The following is a 24,945-nucleotide window of genomic DNA, read 5'->3' as shown; positions in this document are numbered from 1 at the left end:
GGAAACAATAGATGTTGGTGAGGATGTGGAGAAGGGGGAACAGTCCCATACTGTTGGTGGGAATGCAAACTTTTGCAACCTCTCTGGAAAACAGTATGGAGGTTCCTCAAAAAATTAAAAATAGAACTACCCCACAGTCTAGCAATTGCACTACAGGCATTTACCCAAAGGACACAAAAATACTGATTTGAAGGGATACATGCACCCTGATGTTTATAGCAGCATTATCAACAATAACCAAACTATGGAAAGAGCCCAAATGTAGACCAACTGATGAATAGATAAAGAAAAGGTGGTAAGATATACAATGGATATACATTCAGCCATAAAAGCAAAACAATGAAATTTTGCCATTTGCAATGAGGTGGGTGGAGCTAGAGTGTATTATGCTAAGTGAAATAAGTCAGTCACTGAAATACAAATACCATATGATTTTACTCAAATGTGAAATTTAAGAAACAAAACAGATCAACATACGTGGGGAAAAAAGAGAGAGAAACCATAAAACAAACTCTTAACTATAGAGAACAAACTGAGGATTGCTGGAGGGGAGGTGGGTCGGGGGATGGGTTAGATGGATAATGGGTACTAAGGAGGGCACTTGTGATGAGCACTGGGTGTATAAGCAAGTGATGAATCACTAAATTCTACTCCTGAAGCCAATATCTCACTGTATGTTAACTAACAAGAATTTAAATGAAAACTTGGACAAAATAAATTTAAAAATTATTAATGCACTTAAATATATGAATTGAACATATGAATGCAATCTTGGTTAATTTAGTGTCACACAAATAGGTGATGAATCTAATAGAAGAACATGAAGCAATGGGATATTCTTTGGAGCCAGAGTCATTTCAGAATTCCCTTTTCACATAAGAAGACCAGGATCATGGTTGGATATGTTGGACATTTCACTCAATTCTTAGAGAACTCCATTTCTATACATGGCTTCATGGGAGACAAAACTGGAAGGCTGCTTACCACTTAATAGCTCTGTTATTTATAGCTTCTTCAAACTCCTCACTTTTCCTCCCTTTAAAATAAAGATACAAATATCCCCTCCCCCAAGTTTTAAAAATAATTATTTGTATATGACATTTCTTGGCTCATAGAACTATTAAGTATGTTCAACTCCGTTACCTTTCTTTGTATGCTGAATGAACACTGCCTTGTTATCTTCTGCTTCATCATTCCAAATTTTTTTTCCTCTGGAGCTATATTAAACAAGCCTTATTGCAAAAAAGAAAAATGAAAAAGAAAAACAAAAGAACTGTCATAAATTTATTCCCTAAACAGTAAACAGAAATACAACATTTGTATAGGGAAATGTCCCTCAAGTTCTGAAAATAAAAGAGTTTTTCATTCATGTCAAGGATAATGCTCTATGTCTGCTGTAGGCAAATATACTAGCAAATGAGATGTATTTTCTGGACAAGATTTGCAGATGATGCAAAAGTGATATCACAAACACATATCTGTGACTTAAATTGCATTTTTAGCATAATTTTTTTATCACAAATGAAGAGGATAAATGTTTAAGTGGGTAAAAGATGATTCTAAGAAAGCATGAAAAATGTTTTTGTTCAGACATGCTATGATGTATAAGAAATGCCAGATTTGATTTATGTTGTCCAGTAAAATAAATTTAGGATCAATAAGGGGCTGTTAGAGAGAGACTGCTTTCAGCTATCTACAAAAATTGTTTTAGATTGACAGCTTCATGAGGGCAGGAATGTCTTTTTTAGCAGTGTATGTTAAGCTTCTAGCAGAATGCCTGGAAAAACAAAATTAACTTAGTAATAACAGTTAAATAAGCAGAAGTAAGATTTTAGAAGGAGAAGAGAACTTCCCATTCCTCCTTTCTCTCTGCAAAGATGTACTCTCATTCAAAGATAGGTCAGGCTTGAAGTTTAGCAGAAAGATGCTTTGTAGCCATACCGTTCAGATTAATGGTTGTCAAATTTTTTCTGTAAAGGTCGGATAGTAAATATTCTAGGTGCTGAAGTCCAGATAGTCTCTTTCACAACTATAAAACTCTGCTGTCACAGTACAAAAGCAGCCATAGACAGTAAGTAAATGAACTGCTAGGGCTGGATTTGGCTTATAGACACACCATAGTTTGCCAACCTACCATCTAGTTCTGTTATTACTCTCTCCCTACTTCCTTCCTTTAGCGATGCACTTTTTATAATCAAAATTATTTTATTTTATTGTTTATTGTGCTAATGTATACATTACAAAATATTAAATTTTAACCATTTTTAAGTGCAACAGTTCAGTGGCGTTAAGTGCATTAGCATTTTTGTATGACCATCGCTGCTCTCCATCTCCAGAACTTGTATATCATCCCATACTGAAAATGAATACCTATTAATCAACATTTCCCTTTCTCCTCCTCCCTCCAGCCCCTGTCATGACTGTTCTACTTTCTGTCCTTACTGTGGGTGCTTCATACAAGTAGAATCATACAATATTTGCCCCTTTGTGTCTGGCTTATTTCACTTAGCATAATGTCTTTGAGTTTCATCCATGTTGTGACATATGTCAAAAGTTCATTCCTTTTTTAAGACTATTTTTTTAATCAGTTTTACATTCACAGTGAAATTCAGAGGGAGGTACAGAAATTTCCCATATACTCCTGCCTCCTCATATGCGTATCCTCCCCCATTATCAACATCCCCTACCAGAGTGTTACAACTGATGAACCTACATTTGGCATATCATAATCACCTGAAGTCCATGCTTTACACTGGAGTTCAGCCTTGGTATTACACATTCAATGTGTCTGATAAATGTCTGGATGACTTGCATCTATCATTTCAGTATTATGTGGAGTCTTTTTAGTGTCCTAACAATCCTCTGTGCTGTGCCTTTCCAATCCTTCCTCCCTCATTCCCTGGAAACCACTGATCTTTTTGCTATATCAGTTTGGCCTTATCTAGAATGTCATATAGTTGGCATCATACATCATGTAGCCTTTGGAGATAGTCTTCTTTCACTTAGTAATATGCATTCAAGTTTCCTCCATGGCTTGGTAGTTCATTTCATTTTAGTGCTGAATAATACTCTATTGACTGGATATATCACATTTTATTTATGCACTCACCTAGTGAAGGGCATCTTGGTTGCTTCCAAGTTTGGGAAATTATAAATAAAGTTTCTATAAACATCCACATGATGGTTTTTATGTGTACATACATTTTCAACTCTTTTGCCAGGTTGTAGGGTTAGAATGTGTATAGTTTTATAAGAAACTGCCAAAATGTCTTCCAAAGTGGCTGTACCATTTCACATTCCCACCAGGAATAAATTAAAGCTCCTCTTGCTTCATATCCTCACAAACGTTTGGTATTGTCAGTGTTTAGATTTGTTTGAGATTATATTCTAATAAGGGTCTGGTGGTATTTCATTGTTGTTTTAGCTTGCATTTACCTGATGGCATATGATGTGGATCATCATTTCATATGCTTGTTTGACATCTATATTACCTTTGGTAAGGTATCTTTTAAGGTTTTTGGCCCATTTTTTAATCAAGTTGTTCCTTATTGTTGAGTTTTAAGAATTCTTTTTATATTTTGGATAACAATCTTTTATCAGGTGTATCTTTTGCATGTATTTTCTCCTTGTTTGTGGCCCATCTTTTTGTTCTCTTGACCATGCTTTTTAATACAATTTTATTTAAACATTCCAATTATACCTCAAAGGAACTATAAAAATTTGAGGGAAAAATGCACTTCTGGTTAAGATTGGAGCAGCTCCTCCTGAGTATAGAGTTATCAGTGATAGAAAATAAAAGCTCACAAATGGAAATAGAAGTCACAGGAGTAAATTGAGGCTATAAAGTCCAAGCATCACATTTCCCTAATACCAACTCTGCAGATCTTTTCTTAGGTATTTCAGCACTTTTACATGATTGCAAAAAGTTTATTGGGGTTCTGGTGTCTGGTAAGATGGAATGAGCACATTCTGCCACTGAATGCATAACAAAACATGGACAGAATGCATGAGGAGCTATTTGAGAACACTGAAAAGTAAATAGTAACAGGCAGATGGGGGGGCATAATTCTAAGTGCCACTAAATCACCAGTTATCTTACCATTTTTTGTCTCTGATATCTGCAGAACTGGTCTCAATGTAGCCTGATACTCAGAAGTTGGCATTCTCACAGAAAGAGTCATTAAGTTACAGCTTGCAAGATGGGAAAGGGATCTTCTAACGGTGAAAGATAGTGGGATAAAAATCTCTGTGCTATTGTTGTTTCCTTTTCTCCTTTCTGTCCTCTCCCAGTTCTCAAGCAATCCAGTGCAATTAGTGGTGGCAGTGGAAGCAACAGCAACCATGATGGCTAAGGGAGGCACAATGAGGAAGTAGAAGCTTCCTTACAAATCAGAGATTAGACCCCATAAGAGTGGGGCAAGCACTTGTTGCTTTTTTTCTTGCTGCATCTCACTTCAGGAAATGCTTACAATTGCAGGGAGTACATGACAGAACTGGGAAAATAAAGCCCCAGTTTTCTGGCTGAACTGAAAAGAAGAGCCCCAGAGAGCCCAAAAAGTTCTAGGAAGGTCAAAAAAGAAAAGAGTTGGGAGAGTGACCTGAAAAGGTAGTTCATGAGCTCATGGGAACACTCCCAAGACACACATGTATAGCTCTGACACATAATAACATACCTCCAACTTTGAGAACTGAGCTGCAAGGTAGATCACCACCCAGGATTCAGAATGGCCACAGGTGGGAACACACATAAGACAGATCCAGATTAACTTTGTAATACTGCAAAGTTACTGACAAAGGAAGTGACATTAAGACCACAACTCCCATAAGGCAGAACTTGAAAACTGAAACAAACAAGGTCAGTTGTGTGCTAAAAGAAAGACATCAACATTCTTCAGAAGACTTGGGCAAGACCCTGAGAACTCTAGCATAATATTCAAAATGTCCAAGATACAATCCAAATTACATGGCATATGAAAGACCAGGAAAGTGTCCCTTTGTGTGAAAATTTCTTTATAAATGCAAATTTCTATTATAAAAGGAAAACTTGTATCCTGTTTTTAAAGTTTTCCCTGCACCTACTGATTCTCAATAGCCATTAGCTCAAAATAATCCATATGCCAAAGAGACATATTTTGGGATGGCAAATTCTGGTACCCTTCAGGAATGATGGTTCTATAAATCTAAACTTGGGTTAAAATTCAGAGAATTGTGCACTCTAAAACAGCGTATTTTTATTATATTTTAACTTGAGCAATAAAAAATGTTAGAAATACAAAAAAAACTCATTGGGGAAAAGTAAACTTAAAATGTGAAAGGAATTTTGAGTTAGATGTTCTTCATTCTAGATCACCATCCAATAAATCACCTTCAAGTAAATTCATTTTTAATTCTTCTGTTCCCAATCTATTAAATGGGAATAATAATATCTGACCAAACTTTCTGGATGGTGTGGTTCTCAATTTTATTGTCTCGGTTTCCCATTTATGTTCTTAAAAAGTATTAAGTATGTTAAGGATTTCATTCATATGGGTTATGTTTAGTATTTACAATATTAGAAATTAAAATGAAGAACAAATGTAAATATTTATTAACCCATTTTAAAATAACAAAACAAACTCATTACAAATTAGCACAAGTAATATTTTTAATAAAAAGTATTTTCCAAATCAAAGAAAATAGTGAGAAGAATAGAATTGTTTTAAGTATTTCTAAATCTCTCAATGTACAGCTTAATGGAAGACAGCTAGATTCTTACTGTAGTTTCTTCTCTCTGGGCCCTCTGGGAACTCATACTATGTTTTGGGAACTACTGCTTTAGAGAATAGGAGAAAGAAACAATCTGAATCTTTATATATACATCATTAATATATTTTAAACTGGTGTGTGTTATAGATTCATAAACAGAGCCGAAAGCTACTTGTTTCTATGTGAATGAGAACACATGAAAATTGCCGTAGCCCAAAAAACTAAAATCTTGGGGCGCCTGGGTGGCGCAGTCGGTTGGGCGTCCGACTTCAGCCAGGTCACGATCTCGCAGTCCGTGAGTTCGAGCCCCGCGTCAGGCTCTGGGCTGATGGCTCGGAGCCTGGAGCCTGTTTCCGATTCTGTGTCTCCCTCTCTCTCTGCCCCTCCCCCGTTCATGCTCTGTCTCTCTCTGTCCCAAAAATAAATAAAAAAACGTTGAAAAAAAAAATTTAAAAAAAAAAAAAAAAAAAAAACAAAACTAAAATCTTCTCTGACCCCAAATCCCATATACTTTCACTATGCCATGTTGCCTCTCGAATGCCTTGCTAGGGACATTCCAAATCCTGCTTACTTTGCCCCCCTCTGGACTATATTGGAAGATAATATTAAACACTTCTGAAATCATTAGGTATTTTTACAGTCTAAAAATGCTATTCTTATTTAGTTTGTTGTTTTCCTATTTTCCTCTTGGGTTTTTTTCCTCTAAATTAATACCTTCCCAAATATTGTCTGAATTTTTCTGAATAACAACAGCTGTTCATTCCCAGGTTGGCTATGACCCCAAAGCAGCAATGGCACCAAGCCAATGTTCTCTCCTTGACAGCATCAAGAAAATTAACATTTTCTGGATTCTATTTACTCGTAGATCCTCTTCATATATGAAATCACAGGAAATGTTAGAAGTGTGAAATTAAATGAAAATAGTGCACCTTCTGGACTTTTTGCTTTGGAATATTTAAGAATATTGGAAGGTCCCAAATGTCATTAATAATGAATATATCTGAAAAAAGAATATATCTGAATATATAATATATAATATAACCTATAAAATTAAAGAATTTGAAACGTCCTTGAGAGACTATTTTATTGCACAACCTTTATACAGTAACACACTGATGTGAGAATTGTATGAAACTGCTGCAAATATTTCTCATCAAAGAAAAGGGGAGACTTCACAAATGTTCTCGGTAGCCCATTGTAATACTTTTTGCTATAGAACAAACCACCTCAAAATGTGTTCATTTAGCTTGTGATTTTCTGAGCCAGCAACTTAGGCTAAGCTCAAATGGCTGGTTCTTCTGGGCTCAGCTGGCCTTATGTGTCTACAGTCAGCTGGGTAACTCATTTATTTAAAAAAAAGATTTTTTTAATGTTTACTTTTGAGAGAGAGAGAGTGAGACAGAGTGTGAGCGGGGGAGGATCAGAGCGGGGAAGGGAGACACAGAATCAGAAGCAGGGTCCAGGCTCTGAGCTGTTGGCACAGAGCCCGATGCGGGGCTCGAACTCATGGACCACGAGATCATGACCTGAGCGGAAGTCAGACACCCAACCGACTGAGCCACCCAGGTGTCCCATGGGTAACTCATTTCTGAAACACAAGGTCTCATCCCTTAGCATGTTAGCCCACACACTGGATAGTCAGAATTTTGCAACAAAGCAGATAATCACGATTCTTTTGAAGCCTGGACTTAGAATTTGTACACTTATGCTACATTATGCCACATTCTATTGGCCAGAGCAAGTCACAAGTCCAGCCCAGGTTGAAGGTGTAGGGGAGTGGAATCCATCTCTTGATGGGAAAAAAACTAAGTAACATGGAAAGGGTATATTTATAGGAAGGAATATAATATAGCCAGTTTTTCAAATAATCTGCCATACCCATTTTATGAGATCCAGAAAGCTACTCCATGTCAATTTTCAGCACAAGAAAATTATAAAGATGTGGAGGTAAAAATAAGAAAAAGAATGGGAAAATATCTAAGTACACAAGGAGGGACACTTTTGTTGGTGGTGACAGAGAGAGATGGAAAAAGCTGAGCGCTAAGGAAAATAAACAGCACTTTGATCTCCATTGTGTAGTTACATAGAGTGTAAGTAGGAGTAATGGAGAGTGAAATTGAGAAAAAGAAAACTTGGGCAGAATTCTATGCAAGTTCTAAGAGTAAAGATTATTATTCTATAGAATAATCTTGCAGACTAAGCAATGTATTGTGCATTGCATAAACACTCAAAGAAAGCCTATAAAACCACACTTTTTAATTCCATAAGGAAGAAACTTGCTTCATATGCTGTGAGGCTGGCCAGTGTGTTTAACCTTCTCCTATTCTGTACTTATCTGCTGATGATGCCAGTTCTCAGAGTATGTTATCCCTTCCCCCTCCATTTCACAGTCTTTGGGCAGATCCCAATCAAATCATGCCTGGTATGCATCTCAGCTGGCCATCCTGTTTCTATCATTTCCTCTTCCTACAATAATACTGAGAACTGTATTCCAAAGGTATCATCTTGGAATTGCACTCTCCTGAACAATGTAGTGTTTTGTTTAAAACTATCATTTTCAGGCAATGGACATTAATTCAGCTCTTGTCATGTGCTAGGTGCTGGATAAAAATTAGTTTGTTATATAAAATGTCATCAATGTCTAACTGAATATTTTCTTGTTAACCATTTCAAAGAACTTTCTCATCTGTTACCTAACTGAGTCTCTGTGAATTGGCTAAGCAGATGTCGATACACGTGGAAACTAGGTACTGTAAAATATATGGGAGTGACTAAGGCCATGTAGCCAGTTATGTGTACAATTCCCCAAATTAGCAACAACAACAAAAACACAAAGAACAAAAAATTAAGACTGTGAGGCCTGAGGAAGAAATGGAAAGTATATATTGCACTGTTTGCTCTGTTTGAGCTGGTCAAAATTGGATCTTCTAAATCACTGCTCACTTAAAAAATACTTATGAACATGGACGATCCTCCCACGGAAAATGTGTTCTTCCTTCTGCCAGCTCTCTCCTCTCTTCAAAATGGTCTTCAAAACTCACCTCCACCAAGGAATTTCCTAGAGAATCCTTGGTTATAAAACCATTTTACATTTATAGATTGCATTAAGAAAAAAAATACTTGTATAGATTTTATTTGAACCTCACATGGTGGTTCATGTGAGTGGATTTTTCTGTTTTTACTTTACTTTTCAGATGAAGGATCTAGGATGACTCTGGGGAGTTAAGGGATTCCTGAGGGTCATAGCGAGTAGAAGAGTCAGTATTATCATTGGAGAACCCAGGGAATTTCCTTCTACAGGCACTGGTTCTAATTAGTCATTATAGTTTCTCCTTGGGGCCTGTGAATGTTGCTACACATCATTGCATATTCCTTCTGTTTATATACCTTCTATCGGAGCATGTTCTCACACCCCTCATTATGGGATGAATTGTGCCCCACTCTTCCTATGTCAAAGTCCCAATCCTCAGTACCTCAATGTAACCATATTTGGAGAGAAGTTTTTTAAAGAGGTGATTAAGTTAAAATGAGGTCCTTAGGATGGAGCCCTAATCCAATATGACTGATGTCCTTATAGAAAGAGGGGGGTGACACCAGGGATGTGCACGTACAACCAACACAGAGAGAAGGTCGCTATCTTCAAGCCAACAAGAGAGGCCTCAAGAGAAACCAAAACTGCCATCTTGGACTTCTGGGCTCCAGAACTGTGAAGAAATAAATGTCTGTGTTTAAGACATTTAGTCAATGGTATCTTGTTATGGCAACCTGAACACCTTAAACCTTATGCTGTGGTCATACTTCTCACTGTTCTTGGAGTGCCTGGGTGGCTCAGCCAGTTAAGCGTCTGACTTCAGCTCAGGCCATGATCTCGAGGTTCATGGGTTCCAGACCCGCATCAGGCTCTATGCTGACAGCTAGGAGCCTGGAGCCTGCTTCAGATTCTGTGTCTCCTTCTCCCTTTGCCTCTCCCCCACTTGCTCTCTCCCTCTCTCTCTCAAAAATAAATAAACATTTAAAAAATTTAAAAAAAAATAAGAGGACTGTTCTCATTTCATGGTAGATTTTATGTCTAACCATAAAAGTTTCAGGGCTTTCTAGCATCTTCAGAAATCAGAAAGAAAATATATACGCTTTGGCACATTACTCTTCCTTCGAGATAAATCCAACAAATGACCTCTGCACTAAAACAACTGTTAGAGGTTTTCAGGTAAGAAAAGGGAAAAAATTAAAAAGTAAATTTGATCAAAAGAGTGTTGCTTTATATGACTTTCCTGTGGCTTAAGGCTCTCAGATCACCAAAGTTAACATTTCAGGTGTCTTTCCAATATTTAAATGCTTATTGGGATCTAGGAAAATGTTGGTGAAGAGGGCTGCATCTGCTGTGACTACAGTAACAAAGTATGTTGCTAAAATAGAATTTGTTCTTCTCGTGCATGTGTCTTTTCCCCTTCATCCTGGAAGCACACGGCCCCACCCACAGGTTAGTCTCCAAAATTAAGGACAGGCAGAATATGCGTGGTGAAATGCTAAGTCATGCCAGGTAAAGCCTCTCCTGTTTTCTACCGATGTCTCAGTTGTTTCCTGATCCTGTTCGAAGTGCAGCATTGACTTCTTTTTCCAGCCTTGGAAGGACTTGGTCACTCTCCTAGAAGAACGAGTTTTAGAAATACAGGGAATTGATGAGACATGGTGTAATGGTATCAGAGTCCTGGCAAGGGATTATAGGCAAAATAATTCAAACCAATGCCATTCACACCTGCCAGATTTTTGGTCAAGTAATGTGCCAAATATTTGACAGAATAGTGATGAATGAACAATGAGAATCTTTAGAAAACATGAAAAACTGCTTTATTTTGAGAACTGCTCAGCGCACAGACAAAACATAACTTCATAGATTAGAGCCTCTGTTTAGGAAATAGAAAATCATATTCTACCAATCCTTAGGCAAATGTTAGTAGCACAACAGATAGAAGTACAGGTATTTTCTTTTTTAGGAACCTGTGGGATTCTGGGCCTGTCTGTTGGGCTGTGTTTCTGGTCTGATGGGACACCCAATTCTAGGTCTCTTGTCAGGAGAACGGCAAGGAAACAAAAATCACTTCAGAGGATTGGGTCCATATGAGTGCTCTCTGGATCTAACTCTGCAGGAATTGGACAAAATAAATCCTGTATTGTCTTCTTGCAACAAACAAATTTCTCTCGTGTTACACTGGAATCGAAATGGGACTGCTGGAGTAGGAATCAGGACCAGAGACAGCCCTCTCGGGTATTTAGAATCAAATCCCAGATTTCCCCAAGGACCAAATGAGCCTCTAAGGCTGGTGGTGGGTGGAGGTGGGATGGAAGTGAAGGCTATCCTTCAATCTATGCCAAAGCAGGAAAGAGAACCTTAATCAAGAATTCTTCCTACAAATATCTATTAATTTACTTTTCTATGTTGCATCACTACCAAACCCCAGAATGGCTAAACATTTGTCAGCTGAATTCACTTCTTTGCCCTTCATGGTTATCTTGTGGAAGGTAACAGATAAGAAGGCATAGCACACCTTCCATCTGAAATCTAACATTCTTTCCACTCTCTGTGCCTCATCAATATGGAGAAGACCATGGTGTCAGAGGGAGGATTATGATCTGAAGGGGAGGAAAATATGGAGCTTGCCCTGTCTGCCTTAAAGCTTCAAAGTGCATATAAATAATTCAAAATGTAGATTATTAACTTGTTCATAAAGTTAACTTCTGCTAGAAATCCAGTATGCCAGTACAAATGAAAGAACTTTTTCTCAAAGAGAATCAGGAAACATGGAAAACAGAGTTCTATTTTCAGATTGATTTTCAGAAAAAAAAAAACCTTTTACATCTTTGTAGTTATTTTTTACTATGAAAGTAATGCATGCTCCCTATCTAAAACAAAATTTGAGACAATACAGAAGAATATATAGTAGAACATGTGATATTCTCATTTCCCTCTGCTCTCTTCTTCTTTGAATTGAATTCTCTAGGGATAAGAACTTTAAAACAATCTGATGTATAGCTTTATGCAAATGCCTGTGGATTTACAAATACACATCCCAAAACCAACAGAATTGCAGGAGTTATACAACAGAGACTATCCCATCATACATTCACTTAGTAATTCACTGTGGGCCTTTTTTTTTTTAACATGTACATATTTTTGAGAGAGAGAGAGAGAGAGAGCACGAGTGGAGGAGGGGCAGAGAGAGAAGGGGACATAGAATCTCAAGTAGGCTCCAGGCTTCAAGCTGCCAGCACAGAGCCTGACACAGGGCTCAAACTCACGGAGAGATCATGACCTGAGCTGAAGTCAGCTGCTTAACTTACTGAGCCACCCAGGCGCCCCCACTGTGGACCTTTTCTAAAATAATATGTAGATCTACTTCATTATTTTTAACCACTGCATTATATTCTAGTACATGCATTATAGCAAAACTTATCTAACCAATCCCTAAAGATGAAAATTTAGGTTTTTCCATATTTATTTAAAAGAACATAAACACTATGCCTGTACATGCAAGCATGCATTATACACTGTCTTCTCTTACAGCACTTATTCCTAACATTGCAATTCATAGTCAAAAGGGTACTAGCAATTAAAATATTGACAAGGGACACCTGAGTGGCTCAGTTGGTTGAGTGACTGACTCTTGATATTGGCTCAGGTCCTGATCCCAGAGTCATGGGATTGGGCCCCATGGTGGGCTCCATGCTGAGCATGGAGCCTGCTTAAGATTCTCTATCTCCTCTTGTCCCTCTCCCCAACTCGCACTCTCTCTCACTCTCTCTCTCTCAATAAAAAAATAATATAATAAAATATTGACATAGTTGACAAATTGCTCCAAAAAGTGTGTCCTAAACTTATTTATGATACTAACAGTACTGTATGAGTGCCCAATGTCTTGGGGTGCCTGGGTGGCTCAGTTGGTTGAACGTCCTCCTCTTGATACTGGCTCAGGTCATGATCCCAGGGTTATGGGATGAAGTTCTGCTTGGGCTCTGCCTCAGCCCTCTCTCAGCCTCCATACTAAGCATGGAGCCTGCCTGGGATTCTCTCTCTCTCTTCCTCTGCCCCTTTTCCCTGCTTGTGCTCCCTCCCTCCCCCTCTCTCTCTTTCTCTCAAATAAGAAAAAATAAAAATACATATATATATATGTATTTTTTTTTAAAGAGCGCCCAATGCCTTCATTCTCACCCAGATTGGATAGTAGCAGTCATTTGTCTTTTGCCAATCAGATAGGCAAAAAGTTACATCTCTTGGTCATTTTTGTTTGTTCAGTGAAATGGAACATATTTGATATTGTGCAATTTATATCTCTTGTGAGCTGCCTGTACATACCCTTTGCCCATTTAAAACAATGTTTTCTTCTTCCTTATCATACTGATATGTAAGACTGAGCTCCTTATATTCGAAGAAGGTTAGCTTATTTCATGTGCTATATGCTGTGAATATATTTTGTTAATATCTTGGGAATGTTTGTTCATGTAGAAGTTTTAGATTAGGATGTATTAAATTTGAATCAGTTCCTTTCCTTATGGCTTCTAGATTTTGTGTCAGGCCTGGGAAATTCCTCCAAGATTGTCATAATATTCAATTGCATCTCATCCCAATACCTGTATGACTGCATTTTTAAAAAGACATTTAAACCTATACCTCATCTGGAATTCATTCTGGTGTTAAATTTGAGGTAGGGATCCAATTTACTTGTTTTAGCTACTGTTAAAATCATCAGTGATTGAATAATTATTTCCCAGTGATCTGTAATGCTGTCTTTCTCACACAGTGAATTCAAATAAAGGTTTTAACCTATTTATTCATTAATCTGCACCATTGGATTATCTATTCTTTTACTGGTACCACAGTATTTTAATTATTGTAGCTTTATAAAAGCCTTAAAATCTGATATGAATATTCCTCCCTCCTGATTATTCTGTCTTTCTAGAATTTCTCATCTTAGTCTAAGATATTTATATCTCTAGCTGAAATTTATGAAGTTTAAAGAAAGCTGTTATGATTCACATTAGGATTTCATTTACTTTATACATTAATTTAAAAAGCATTTATATCATTACAGTAAACTTTTCTATGCAAGAATAAAGATTGTCTCTCCTTTTAAAAGGCAATATTTTTCATACTTGTAGCTTATCATTTTTTAAAAGAGGTGCTATGTACTTTTTTCTATATTTTTAGGGTGGTTTTTTTTGTTACTTCTTTAACTGGAATATGTTTATTCAATCATCTTTGATACCTGCTTTTGACGTTTGTAAAGTAATTTTTTTTAATGTTTATTTATTTTTGAGAGAGAGAGAGAGCATGAGTGGGGGAGAGACAGAGAGAAAGGGGGACAGAGGATCCAAAGCTGGCTCTCTGCTGACAGCAGAGAGCCTGATGTGGGACTTGAACACACGAACTTGTGAGATCATGACCTGAGCCAAATTCAGACACTTAACCAGCTGAGCCACCCAGGCACCCAAGTAATTTTCAACTAGTTCCCAACTAAATTTTAAAAATGCAGTCGATACTGTTTTTTCCCCTCCAGGCATGCAGTCTTAATATAATTTGCACATAATCCACCCTACTTGAATATAAACTCCAAGAGTGCAGCCCATCCATCTTTACATGGCAGTATGTCCTAATAGCCATGTTATATGACTGACACCTAATAGGCTTTCAATCAATATTTGTGGAATAAAATGGATGAAATAATGTTTTCCCCTTTGTAGCAATGTTTCACATGTTTCTTCATTAATCTTAAACACTACCAATTATAGTGGGTATCACTGTTATATTTCTGACTTTAATTGTAATACTTCAACTGCTTCGTTCTTTACTATGACACTTTTAGTTGGCACACATATTTTTTCATGTGAAGGAAATTTCTGTTGATTCCTATTTCTCTAAGAGTTTTTCTTCTTGAATCAGGAATGGGTAATGAAATTTTCAAATGTCATATCAGCATATGTTGAAACCATCATTTGTTTTTTTCCTCCTTTGACTTATTAATGTGCTGAATATTAGTAATGCATTTTTAAATATTGAATCAGTTTGGATTTCTGGATTTAATCCCAATTGGCCATGGTGAATTATTCTTTTAATGTACTGCTGGATTCTATTTGCTAATATTTTATTTAGGAATTGCATCAATATTTCTAAGTAAGATTGGTTTTTAGTTTTCTTTTTGTACTTTATTTTAAAATATCAGCATTATGGGCTTAGAATAGAAATAGAAAAGAAGTTTACCTTCATTGTGTTATAGAAGATTTTAAATAGCAGGCAATTATTTCTGACTTTTGAGGTCTCCTTCCCCTAATTCTCTAGTCTGAAGAAAAGTTAATCTTGATCCCTCTAGGGGAAATCATCCCTTTCCAAGTTTGAGATATTGTTCTGATATCTGGCCCTTTCAGATCTTTTTGTAGATTCTGCCTTCCTTCACCAGAGAGCTTTTAGAATTACTATGTGTGTCCTACATATGTATGTACTTGAGTACTTGAAAGCATTTTCCTTCCTTGTTTAGACCAAACTTGAATTTCATCACGTGGTTCTCCTTTTTGTGTGTCACATGTTTATTTTCATCACTCTTATTTGTAGAAACATGTGCTGCATATTACGAAAGATATTGAGGGGCACCTGGGTGGCTCAGTCAGTTGAGCATCTGACTCTTGATTTCGGCTCAGGTTATATCTCACAATTCGGTTAATGACATTGAGCCCCAAATAGGGCTCTGTGCTAACAGCGTGGAAACTGCTTGGGGTCTCTCTCTCTCCCTTTCTCTCTGCATTTCCCCCACACTCTCTCTCTCTTTCTTTCCTTCTCTCTCTCTAAAAAATAAACATGAAAAAATAAAAATAAAAAGATGTTTAAAGATATTGATTGGGATGCCTGGCTGGCTCAGTCAGTTAAGCATCCCACTCTTAATTTCGGCTCACGTCATGATCTCACCATTCGTGGGATTGAGCCCTGCATCGGCCTGTGAGTGCTGACAGCCTGGGATCTGTTTGGGATTCTCTCCCTCTCTCTGCCTCTCCCCCACTTGCATATGCACAAGCATGCTCTCTCTCTCTCTCTCTCTCCCTCTCTCTCCCTCTCTCTCAAAATAAATAAATAAACTTTATTTAAAAAAATAAAGAGGGCTGCTAGGGTGGCTCAGTCACTTAAGCATCTGTCATGATCTCAGGTCAAGCTTAGGTCATGATCTCACGGTTGGTGGGTTCTAGCCGGGTCAGGCTCTGCGCTGACAGCTCAGAGCCCAGAGCCTGCTTCGGATTCTGTGTCTCCCTCTCTCTCTGCGCCTCCCCTGCTCACACTGTCTCTCTCTCAAAAATAAAATAAACAGTTAAAAAAATATATAAACATAAAGATGGATTAAACACTATGCTTTTGCTATAATTAAACATTTAAAGAGCAGTGCCTGGGTGGCTCTCTTGGTTAAATATCTGACTCTCAGTTTCAGCTCAAGTCACAATCTCACACTTCATGAGTTTGAGCCCCACATCTGACTCCATGCTGACAGTGTGGAGCCTGCTTGGGATTTTCTCTCTCCCTCTCTCTCTGCCCCTTCCCTGCTCACCCTCTCTGTCTCTCTCTCAAAAATAAATTAATTAATTAAAGAAAAACATTTAAAGATATATCCTTTGGAGAATATTATCATTCAACCTTAGTACTTTTATTGTAATAATTTTGAAGCACTATTGGTTATCATTTGAGAGAAAGTGCGACATAAACCAGAGTTGGGTGATCAAAAGATGCAAGTATTAGGTTGCCCAAAATCTGGACATTGTGGCAATGTCCAGAGACACTGTAAATAGACTAGACTGTTTAAATTTATGGTTTGGGACAAACTTTTCCTGATAGTGCACCAACAGATAGGGTGATGCTGGTTTCTGATGTTTCATTATGCCAGAATACTAATGTGTTATTAAGTATCAAAATAACAGTCTTTTTGTTGCTGTAATACTATTTTGATACTTTTTTTTTACAAATATGAAATCTAGATCATTTCTGCTTTAAAATGCCTCTAGAGATTTATATGTTACATTAAGTTTTCAACTGGAAACAAAAATATATTCCTCCAAAAACATTCTTCACTGTGTAAAACACCTCCCAGTGCATATTACTGTTTTTATTCCAAGTATTTGTGTTAGCAGGGAGGTTGAGCATATTGTATTTATTTTCTATTTCTATTTTTTTTTTTTGTGGAGCCAGTTTGTATTTCTACATTTAGAAGATCCTCAAGGGCTTTAAGGAAGGTGGGAGAAGCCCATGGAAGGATAACTGGGGAGGACAGTGCAAGAAGGGATAACAGCAGGGATCCAAGGCCCAAATCAAGCCCTTCCTCTGATGTTTAACCATCTCTTTCCCCTAGAACTGGATTCCTTCTGCTACTCTCATTTTTTCCCTTAGGACCAGATCTTATCTCTAGGTCTTTATCTTCCAATGATAATTTATGTTAAACAGGGACTTCTTTTTAGTTATCCAGTTGAGTTACACTCAAGCATGAAAGACAGAAGAAATTTAGTCCTGGACCCTAAGCTTTTCTTAGGGGAAATTGTTTCTAAGAAAAAAGTACAGAAGACTATCACAATGTAATCTCATTTTTTAAAGTAACTATGCAAAGAGTTATATATTTTGTTCTCATATTAAAAATCACTAACCACATTGATGGACAAGGCCAAATATTGACCTTTTAATTTCTCTTTCTTAAGTTCTCCAAACAGTATATTTTAGTGGGTAAAACCCTGAAGTAATTACAGTGAGTCTGGGAGCACTTTAGGAGGGTCTAAAATATTGTAGACAAATGTAAGCACAAAGAAAAAGCAAGGGCCACAATACGAATATCAGATAAATTTACTTAGCAAAAGAAACATATATCTCTCCTGCAACTTTATGCCATAGTTGGTATAACTGTTGTGTGACTTTAATAAATCCTCAAATGTAAATAAACAAACTAAAGCAGAAGAACAGACATTTTAAGTTCTGAGTGTTATCAGAACCAGGGACCATGGTAGGAAAAAAAAGAAGGAAGAAGGGGAGATTGAAATGATCTGAATGAGAGACAGCAACATCAGTGGACTGAAGTTTCACTAGTCTGGTGACCAGTTTATTGGTGACCAGTATATTGACAGCTCCCAGGATTCTTGCTGAATTTTGTTTGGAGAAGAATGCAACTGTTTGCTCGTGTGTGTAATGAATGAGGATAAGTTGACCTGAGAATGGAAGGTAAAAGCTAGGAGAGAGTAATATGGAAATGTTGGCTGGAGTGGAGGGGTAATGGTTTGGAAGTGGCAAAGAGAGGAACTAAGAAACGAACCCCACCATTTGTGACCAAAAGATATGGGAGAGAGAGGATAGAGTGCTACCACCTGAGATGCCACCTGCTGAAGCCAGGTTCTCAGGGTCGAGGCAGGTTTTAGTGAAGCCTAAGGAGAAGGAAGCAAACAGAGAAATGATTGAGATATGAAGAAAAACCGATAACTTTGGGAGGACAGTTCCAGAGGACACAGAGACTTGGAGAGAAGTGGGACTTGGGGGGATGGGTGAAACAGGTGATGGGGATTGAGGAGGGCACTTGATGTGATGAGCGCAGAGTGTTGTATGGAAGTGTTGAATCACCAAATTCTACACCTGAAACTGTGATAGCTAGCTGGAATTTAAATAAAAACTTAAAACTAAAAAACCAAATGTTTTGGACTCAGTCCAACTCATAGAAAAATACTGAATAGGTAATATGGAGGGGTAGCCTTATGGAAAACAGAGGGTAACAGTTAATATCATAGGAGTCAACTGACAAAACATAGGAAGCATGATCAATTTAGCCTCATTTTCAGGAGGGTGGAAATTGTGCCTGATGCCCAGGTGCCTTGGCATTTAAAATACTCAAGAGTCTTCCATATACAAAATCAGTATTCAATATTAGTGACTTAAAACCGTAATCATATAGAAAGTTAAGCATAATTTCAATGAGTTCCCTTTTATCTATGATTTACCCATTTGGTTTATAATAGGAATTGTGATATCATAGAAAGATATGTGGTCTCTGTCCCCAGTTCCTTTGTTCTAAGCTCCTAAAAACCTTGGAATTTTCTGAGTGATAAGAATAACAGAATTGTCTTATGCTCTAATGAGGCTACCTTTGGCAGGCCCCTGGACAGCTTCAGGATGGGTGCTAGTTACCAACCAGAAAGACCAATCCTTGATTAAAAGCTTGGAACATGCAACCCTATCCCCCAGCCTCTAGGAACAGGAGAGGGACTAGAGATTAAGTTAATCATCAAGGGCCAATGATTTCATCAATTATGCCTACCTCATGAAACCTCCATAAAACCCCTGATGTGACAGAGTTCAGAGGGCTTTTAGGTTGGTTAATGCATCCAGGTGCAGGACAGGCGGTACACCCCAGTTCCACAAGGTCCACTGCTCTAGACCCTTCCAGACATCACCCTTTGTACCTCTTCCTCTGGTTTATTTGTATGCTTTATAATAAACTGGTAAATGTAAGCAAAGTGCCTTTTGAGTTCTGTGAGCTGTTTTGGTAAGTTATTGAAGAGGCTCATGGGAACCCCTGAATTATAGCCAGTCCGGCCAGAAGTACAGGTGGCCCAAGACTTGTGACTGACATCTGAAGTAGAGGTAGTTCTTGATGGACTGAGCCCTTAGGATATGAGGTCTAATTCCAGGTAATTAGTGTCAGAATTGCATTGACTTGTTAGACACCTAGTTGGTGTTAGAGAATTAAAGACATAGGTTGAGAAAACATCATAGATTTGATGTCAGGAGGAAAAAACATCTCTCAGGTACTCTTTTATTATTAGCCTTATTAGCCTAAGCTACACAGAATGAAGTAAAATTGAATAGAATGCAAACTCTACTGAGATGAACTCTCTAGTACCCCCTACACTGAAATTTAGTCATAGACTGTAATTCCAAAGTCAAATAGCAATAACTGTGAGCATAACTGAAATTTAAATTTATGAGTACCTAGTGTTTTCTAAGAAACTACAATCTTCCCTCCTCTGTATCTTCCATATAGTTTTGTTCCTATTCCCAAGATTAGACTATAATTACTTAATCTAGCTTGTAAACTTCAGGATCATTCTGAGATCAAGCTTGTAAAGGATACTTCTATTGAAATGAATAGCATTTCTAGGCTGTGCTGAATACTCCAAAATATTATGTAAGGAAAGATGTTCAGGATACGTGGCGACCATGTGAGCCCCACATGAAATAAATTTGTCATTGATTTTTACTGCAATTATTGTATGAATTTCAACTGATCAACCAGGATAGCTGTTTGAGACCTTGAACTTCCTTCCTTCTGATATGAAATTTAAATGAATAAATCACCTCTGCCTATTCAAAAAGTATGACAATACAGAAATTGAAGTACTTTTACCTACAGAATTTCTCTTTGTAGATTATACTATCACTTTTCATTGACACATACATATGCTAGAGAGGTAAATAAATATCTCATCTTTGTTCTGTCTCAACTCAAATTAATATTCTGAACCAAGCACGATTCTCAAACACTTTACAGTAAAGAATTCTGAAATATTCATTGATTCTTCTATATCCCTTGAAAGCAAAAAGCATGATAGTTTTAGTCTTCATTGTTTATGTGAGATACTAGTTTCCTCAATCACTTTCCTATGGAATAAATTTGTACTATAGGGGAAAATTTTAAACTCGGTATCTTCCCATTAACAAAGAATTTTTTAAATACAGCACATAAGTGCCAATGTGAATCTTTTATGTTTAATAGATGATTTTAGAGGACATTTAAAAAATTATATTGTAATCTTATCTAATCAATGTGCTAACAAAATTTCCCTATGGTAAGTTAAGGATATATTTGAAGATAGAAATCTTTAGCATGTTTATATTTAAATTATCAAAAATGTTTCTACTCATGTTACTAACCAGTAACATACACTGAATTATCTGAGCATTGTTAAGAATTAGTGGATGTATCCTAGAGGAAAAAAAATATTCTCATTAATGATGGTTTTAAATTTTTTTTTTTTCAACGTTTTTTATTTATTTTTGGGACAGAGAGAGACAGAGCATGAACGGGGGTGGGGCAGAGAGAGAGGGAGACACAGAATCGGAAGCAGGCTCCAGGCTCCGAGCCATCGGCCCAGAGCCTGACGCGGGGCTCGAACTCACGGACCGCGAGATCGTGACCTGGCTGAAGTCGGACGCTTAACCGACTGCGCCACCCAGGCGCCCCTAATGATGGTTTTATACTGAAGAAAGAGAGCTGAGGTACTTGCTATAACTTTCTTAATGAATTGTAAGATACCTCTCCAATCTCTGTCACCTATTTCTCCTCCCCTATTCTATACTGAATTTCAATGTGTAACATATGCACTTTAAACATGATGCCAGAGATATGTAAATATGTGAAAAAGAGAACAGGTGTTGGTGTTAAAATTAGAAAAAGAAAATTGAAAAAAGAAGAGTTTATCACATCTCAATTTATATTTGCATAAAAACACAGTGACATTTATCTTTTGTTTGAGGTGCAAGGATCATATGGAAATTTGACCTGTGACTGCATTGCTCACACCTGTATGAATTAGTAGAATTTAAAACTCTAATGTACATCAGTGGACATATATCAGTTTTATTGTGAAAAAAGAAAAGGTGTTTTGAAAGGCACATACTAAAAAAAAGAACAACAACAACAGGAAAGAAAAAGCTAACATCGCAGCACTACTTAAAACAGTAATTATCTCTCGTTAGTAATTGACATTATATTACATCAGGAAGTGATTTAAACTGTCTGAAGTTTTCTGAAAATATTAACTTACTAAGTTCAAGGTAACGCACAAACTGTTGGATATATGTCCAGGTACTTTTGGAGGGCAGGAGAACTCTGAATGTAACAAATAACAGTGTAATCATGGTAACATAAAACGTTACAGGTTACGGGAATTTAAAATCAAACACAATTAAAAAAAAAAAAGCACCATGTGCCAGAGGGGGAGAGGGGCAGAGGGAGGAGGGGAGAGAAGCTTAAGGAGGCTCCATGCCCAGTGCAGAGCTTGAAGTGGGGCTTAATCTCATGACCCTGGGATCATGACCTGAGCTAAAATCAAGAGTCAGACACTCAAGTGACTGAGCTACCCAGGCACCCCAAAAATCAAATACAAATTTAAAATCAAACTAAATTCTTCTTAAAAACACCACAATGTGAAACCTTTTAATTTTTTTGTCAGTGTATTGACACTTACTTTTTCATATAAAATCATTATCTCTATTCAGTATGTTACTCTAAGCTACTCTAAGCAGCTTAAGATACAAAGGTTCAATTTTTTTTAAGTTTACTTATTTATTTTGAGAGAGAGAGACAGAGAGAGCAAACAGAGGAGTGGCAAAGAGGAGGAGAGAGAGAATCCCAAGCAAGCTCTGTGCTGTCAGCACAGAGCCTGATGCAGGGCTAGAATTCATGAACTATGACCTGAACCAAAACCAAGAGTCGGACACTTAACCAACTGAGCCACCCTGGCGCCCCAAGAGGATCTCATTTTTAAATGCCCCATGTGGACCCTACAGAAATTCTACACTTTCATTAGTTTGCATGAAGAAAATTAAAATGATAATTTTGATATACAAAGGGTACTATTTTGTTTTTCTCAGAGCATCTGATATAATTGGACAAAAATGTCAAGGTATGAGGGATGTTCCCAACTCAATGGAAGATAGCTGGTTGTGTTTTCTTGTTATATATAGTACTTCCATCGACACCAGATCTGTCAGTTTTTCAGAAATTCATGGAAATCTCAACAAATGTAAATCGGGTTTTCATGTAGATCTCCATCAAGCTTGAACCATGTCCAGAATTCCATCTAATGTTAATGAAAGAACTATAGTGTATCTGACAGCAAACAATCTTGCTCAGTCAAGCTTGCTGAAATTTTGCCTTATGCAAAATGTCAAAAATATATCTTTCCAATATGTGTCCACTTTATTAAATGACTAGTTCGGGAGCAATGACTCCTCTCACCCATTCCAGTCACCAATATCCAAGTCTTAAGACTTTATCAATCATGTTGAAATGTTTTTGCTCAGTACTATTTTAGAACTTTTCCAGAGTCATTTGTTTTTCTTTCTTTCTGAGAAAGACTGGGGTGACTATAGTGTGGCGAAGAATTGCAAACAAACTTGCATTTCCACATTCTATCAAATTTTATGAATATCTCCATGACAAGACACAGAATAATAGATACTTTCACAAAGTGGCATTTCCCTCCAGATAACCCCAATTTAAAACAGGATATCCTGGTCTCTCAATTGCCTGACAGGAACTCTATTTGGATAAAATAGACCATATGTTTTCCATGATGCAAAACAAAGAGATGAAGGATTTGGTGGGAAGTTATTAGACATTCCTCACAAGGATGAAGGAAAGCAGCAGAAGCGTCTTTGAGCTGCACTCTGGAGGAGCGTGTCATAACAGATTTAGGAAATGATAATCCAAGACACAGAGAAATATTTAGCTAGTGGAAGGGAGAATACATTTTCTAACCATGAAGCTATTTAACATTTAGTTCTGTGGAGCGAAAAGTTTATAGGGGAAATTCTTTGGCTTCCCCGCTAAGATAATTCCCTGAGGGTGCCTCTTCAATTCTTATCTTAAAATACACCACTGAATCTTGGAATGATAATGATTTTCATTACTTTTATAGGGATTTGTCATTTTTTTTTCAAGTTTGAGTATGTGAATTATTTATTTCCCCAAAATAACTAGGGGAATATTCACAGATACTATTTAACAAGTATTCCTTCATTCTGAATTCATCTAGAAATAGCATTTGCTTGGTACCATTGCATATGTAATTATGAAGAGGGATAACATTAGTAAACTGAAAATGACTTACACATCCTGAGCATAAACATGATTGTAGTAGTGATTCTCATTAGATATTTTCATCTGATATTGGTGATGTGCAGTGTGTTTGTTATCCCTACTAATCAATACCATAAGATCTTTATTTCTTAAGTTAACTGACATTCATCAAAAACCTTATACTTACTAAGCACTATACTAGGCACTGAAGAAAGAGACGACCAAGTAAATTATCTATGAAATACAGTATATTTTAAAGAGCTAAAGGTAATAAATAATCTGTCTATAAACAGACATTTATTAAGTACCTAATAGGTTCCAGAAACTATGGTTAGTTGTTGAAAATTTAAAAGTGGATAAGACATGATTGCTGCCCCCACAGATCATACAGGATATCAGTTAAAAATAATTACAATGGAATATGATAAATTCTGACAGGCAAGTAAAGATTATTAATAGAAGTACATAACTGGCCAACCAAACCACTCAAGGCAATCAAGGAGTAAAGACTTCTAGGAGGAAATGTCTAAGTTAGGACCTAAAGAATTATTAGCAGTTACAAGGTCAAGGAAGAGTAGCGAGTGAAAAGGGAGTATCACAGGCAGGGAAAACATGTATAAAGATAAAGGAGAAGAGGAAGGATTTGAAAGAAGTTTAGTATGCCAGAGTCTAGTCTTTAAGAGCAGAAGTGACAAGAATTGAGGATAGGGGAAACAGGGGCCAGGACATAAAAGACCTGGATCACTACCTTAATGGGATTGGTCTTCATTTAAGATCAATGAGGAATTATTTCAAGTTTTAAGTATAGGAACAATTTATCAAACTTACCCTTGGAAATATTACAGGGGCTGCACTGTGAAGAATGGATTGAGTAGAAAGCAAGGAGATCAATTAGGCTTCTGTAACAGTAATTCAGGTAAGAATAATGATGGTCTGCAGTAAGGCAGTGTGGGTGGAGAGGGAAAAAAGTTGAATTTAAAAGATATTTAGAAGGCACGATGGCATTTCTGAATGGTAAATGTGGAGAGAAAGTGGAAGAGATGAGGCTAGAATAACCCTGGTTTGCTGATTTAGATAACTGGTAGGAAGGTGCCAATCATATATTCAGGGAATCCAGGAAGAGGAACCATTTAGAAAGTGGAAAGGTGGGAGTTGAGTCTTGAATATGCAGAATTTCAGGTGCATGTGAGAGATCTAAGTAATAATATCTAACAGGCAAATGGTCTAAGGATATGAGAGCAGCCTGAATTAGAAGAATAAACTTGAGAGTCAGTAGTATTTCAAGGCACTACAGTGTGCGATCATAGATGCCAAGAGATGAGAGTGCTTCAATAATAGT

General features: G+C 37.1%; 1 protein-coding gene across 7 annotated transcripts in view; it reads right to left on the bottom strand.

Annotated features, from left to right (window-relative positions):
* Window positions 1-24,945, bottom strand: part of IQCM (IQ motif containing M) — a 664,496-nt gene that overhangs the window by 139,558 nt on the left and 499,993 nt on the right. For 6 of the 7 annotated variants that reach the window (XM_058721193.1, XM_058721197.1, XM_058721198.1 and 3 more), the window contains exon 14: window positions 1,144-1,232. In XM_058721193.1, the coding sequence (XP_058577176.1) occupies window positions 1,144-1,232 (89 nt within the window). Of the gene's footprint in view, window positions 1-1,143; window positions 1,233-24,945 lie in introns of those variants that run through there. The other variant, XM_058721204.1, reaches the window with a different exon arrangement.

This window comes from Neofelis nebulosa, chromosome 3 (genome assembly GCF_028018385.1).
Source record: "Neofelis nebulosa isolate mNeoNeb1 chromosome 3, mNeoNeb1.pri, whole genome shotgun sequence".
Classification (NCBI taxonomy): Eukaryota; Metazoa; Chordata; class Mammalia; order Carnivora; family Felidae; genus Neofelis; species Neofelis nebulosa.
Note: the sequence above shows the minus strand (reverse complement) of the source record. Positions and strands in the feature narration are given on the sequence as shown.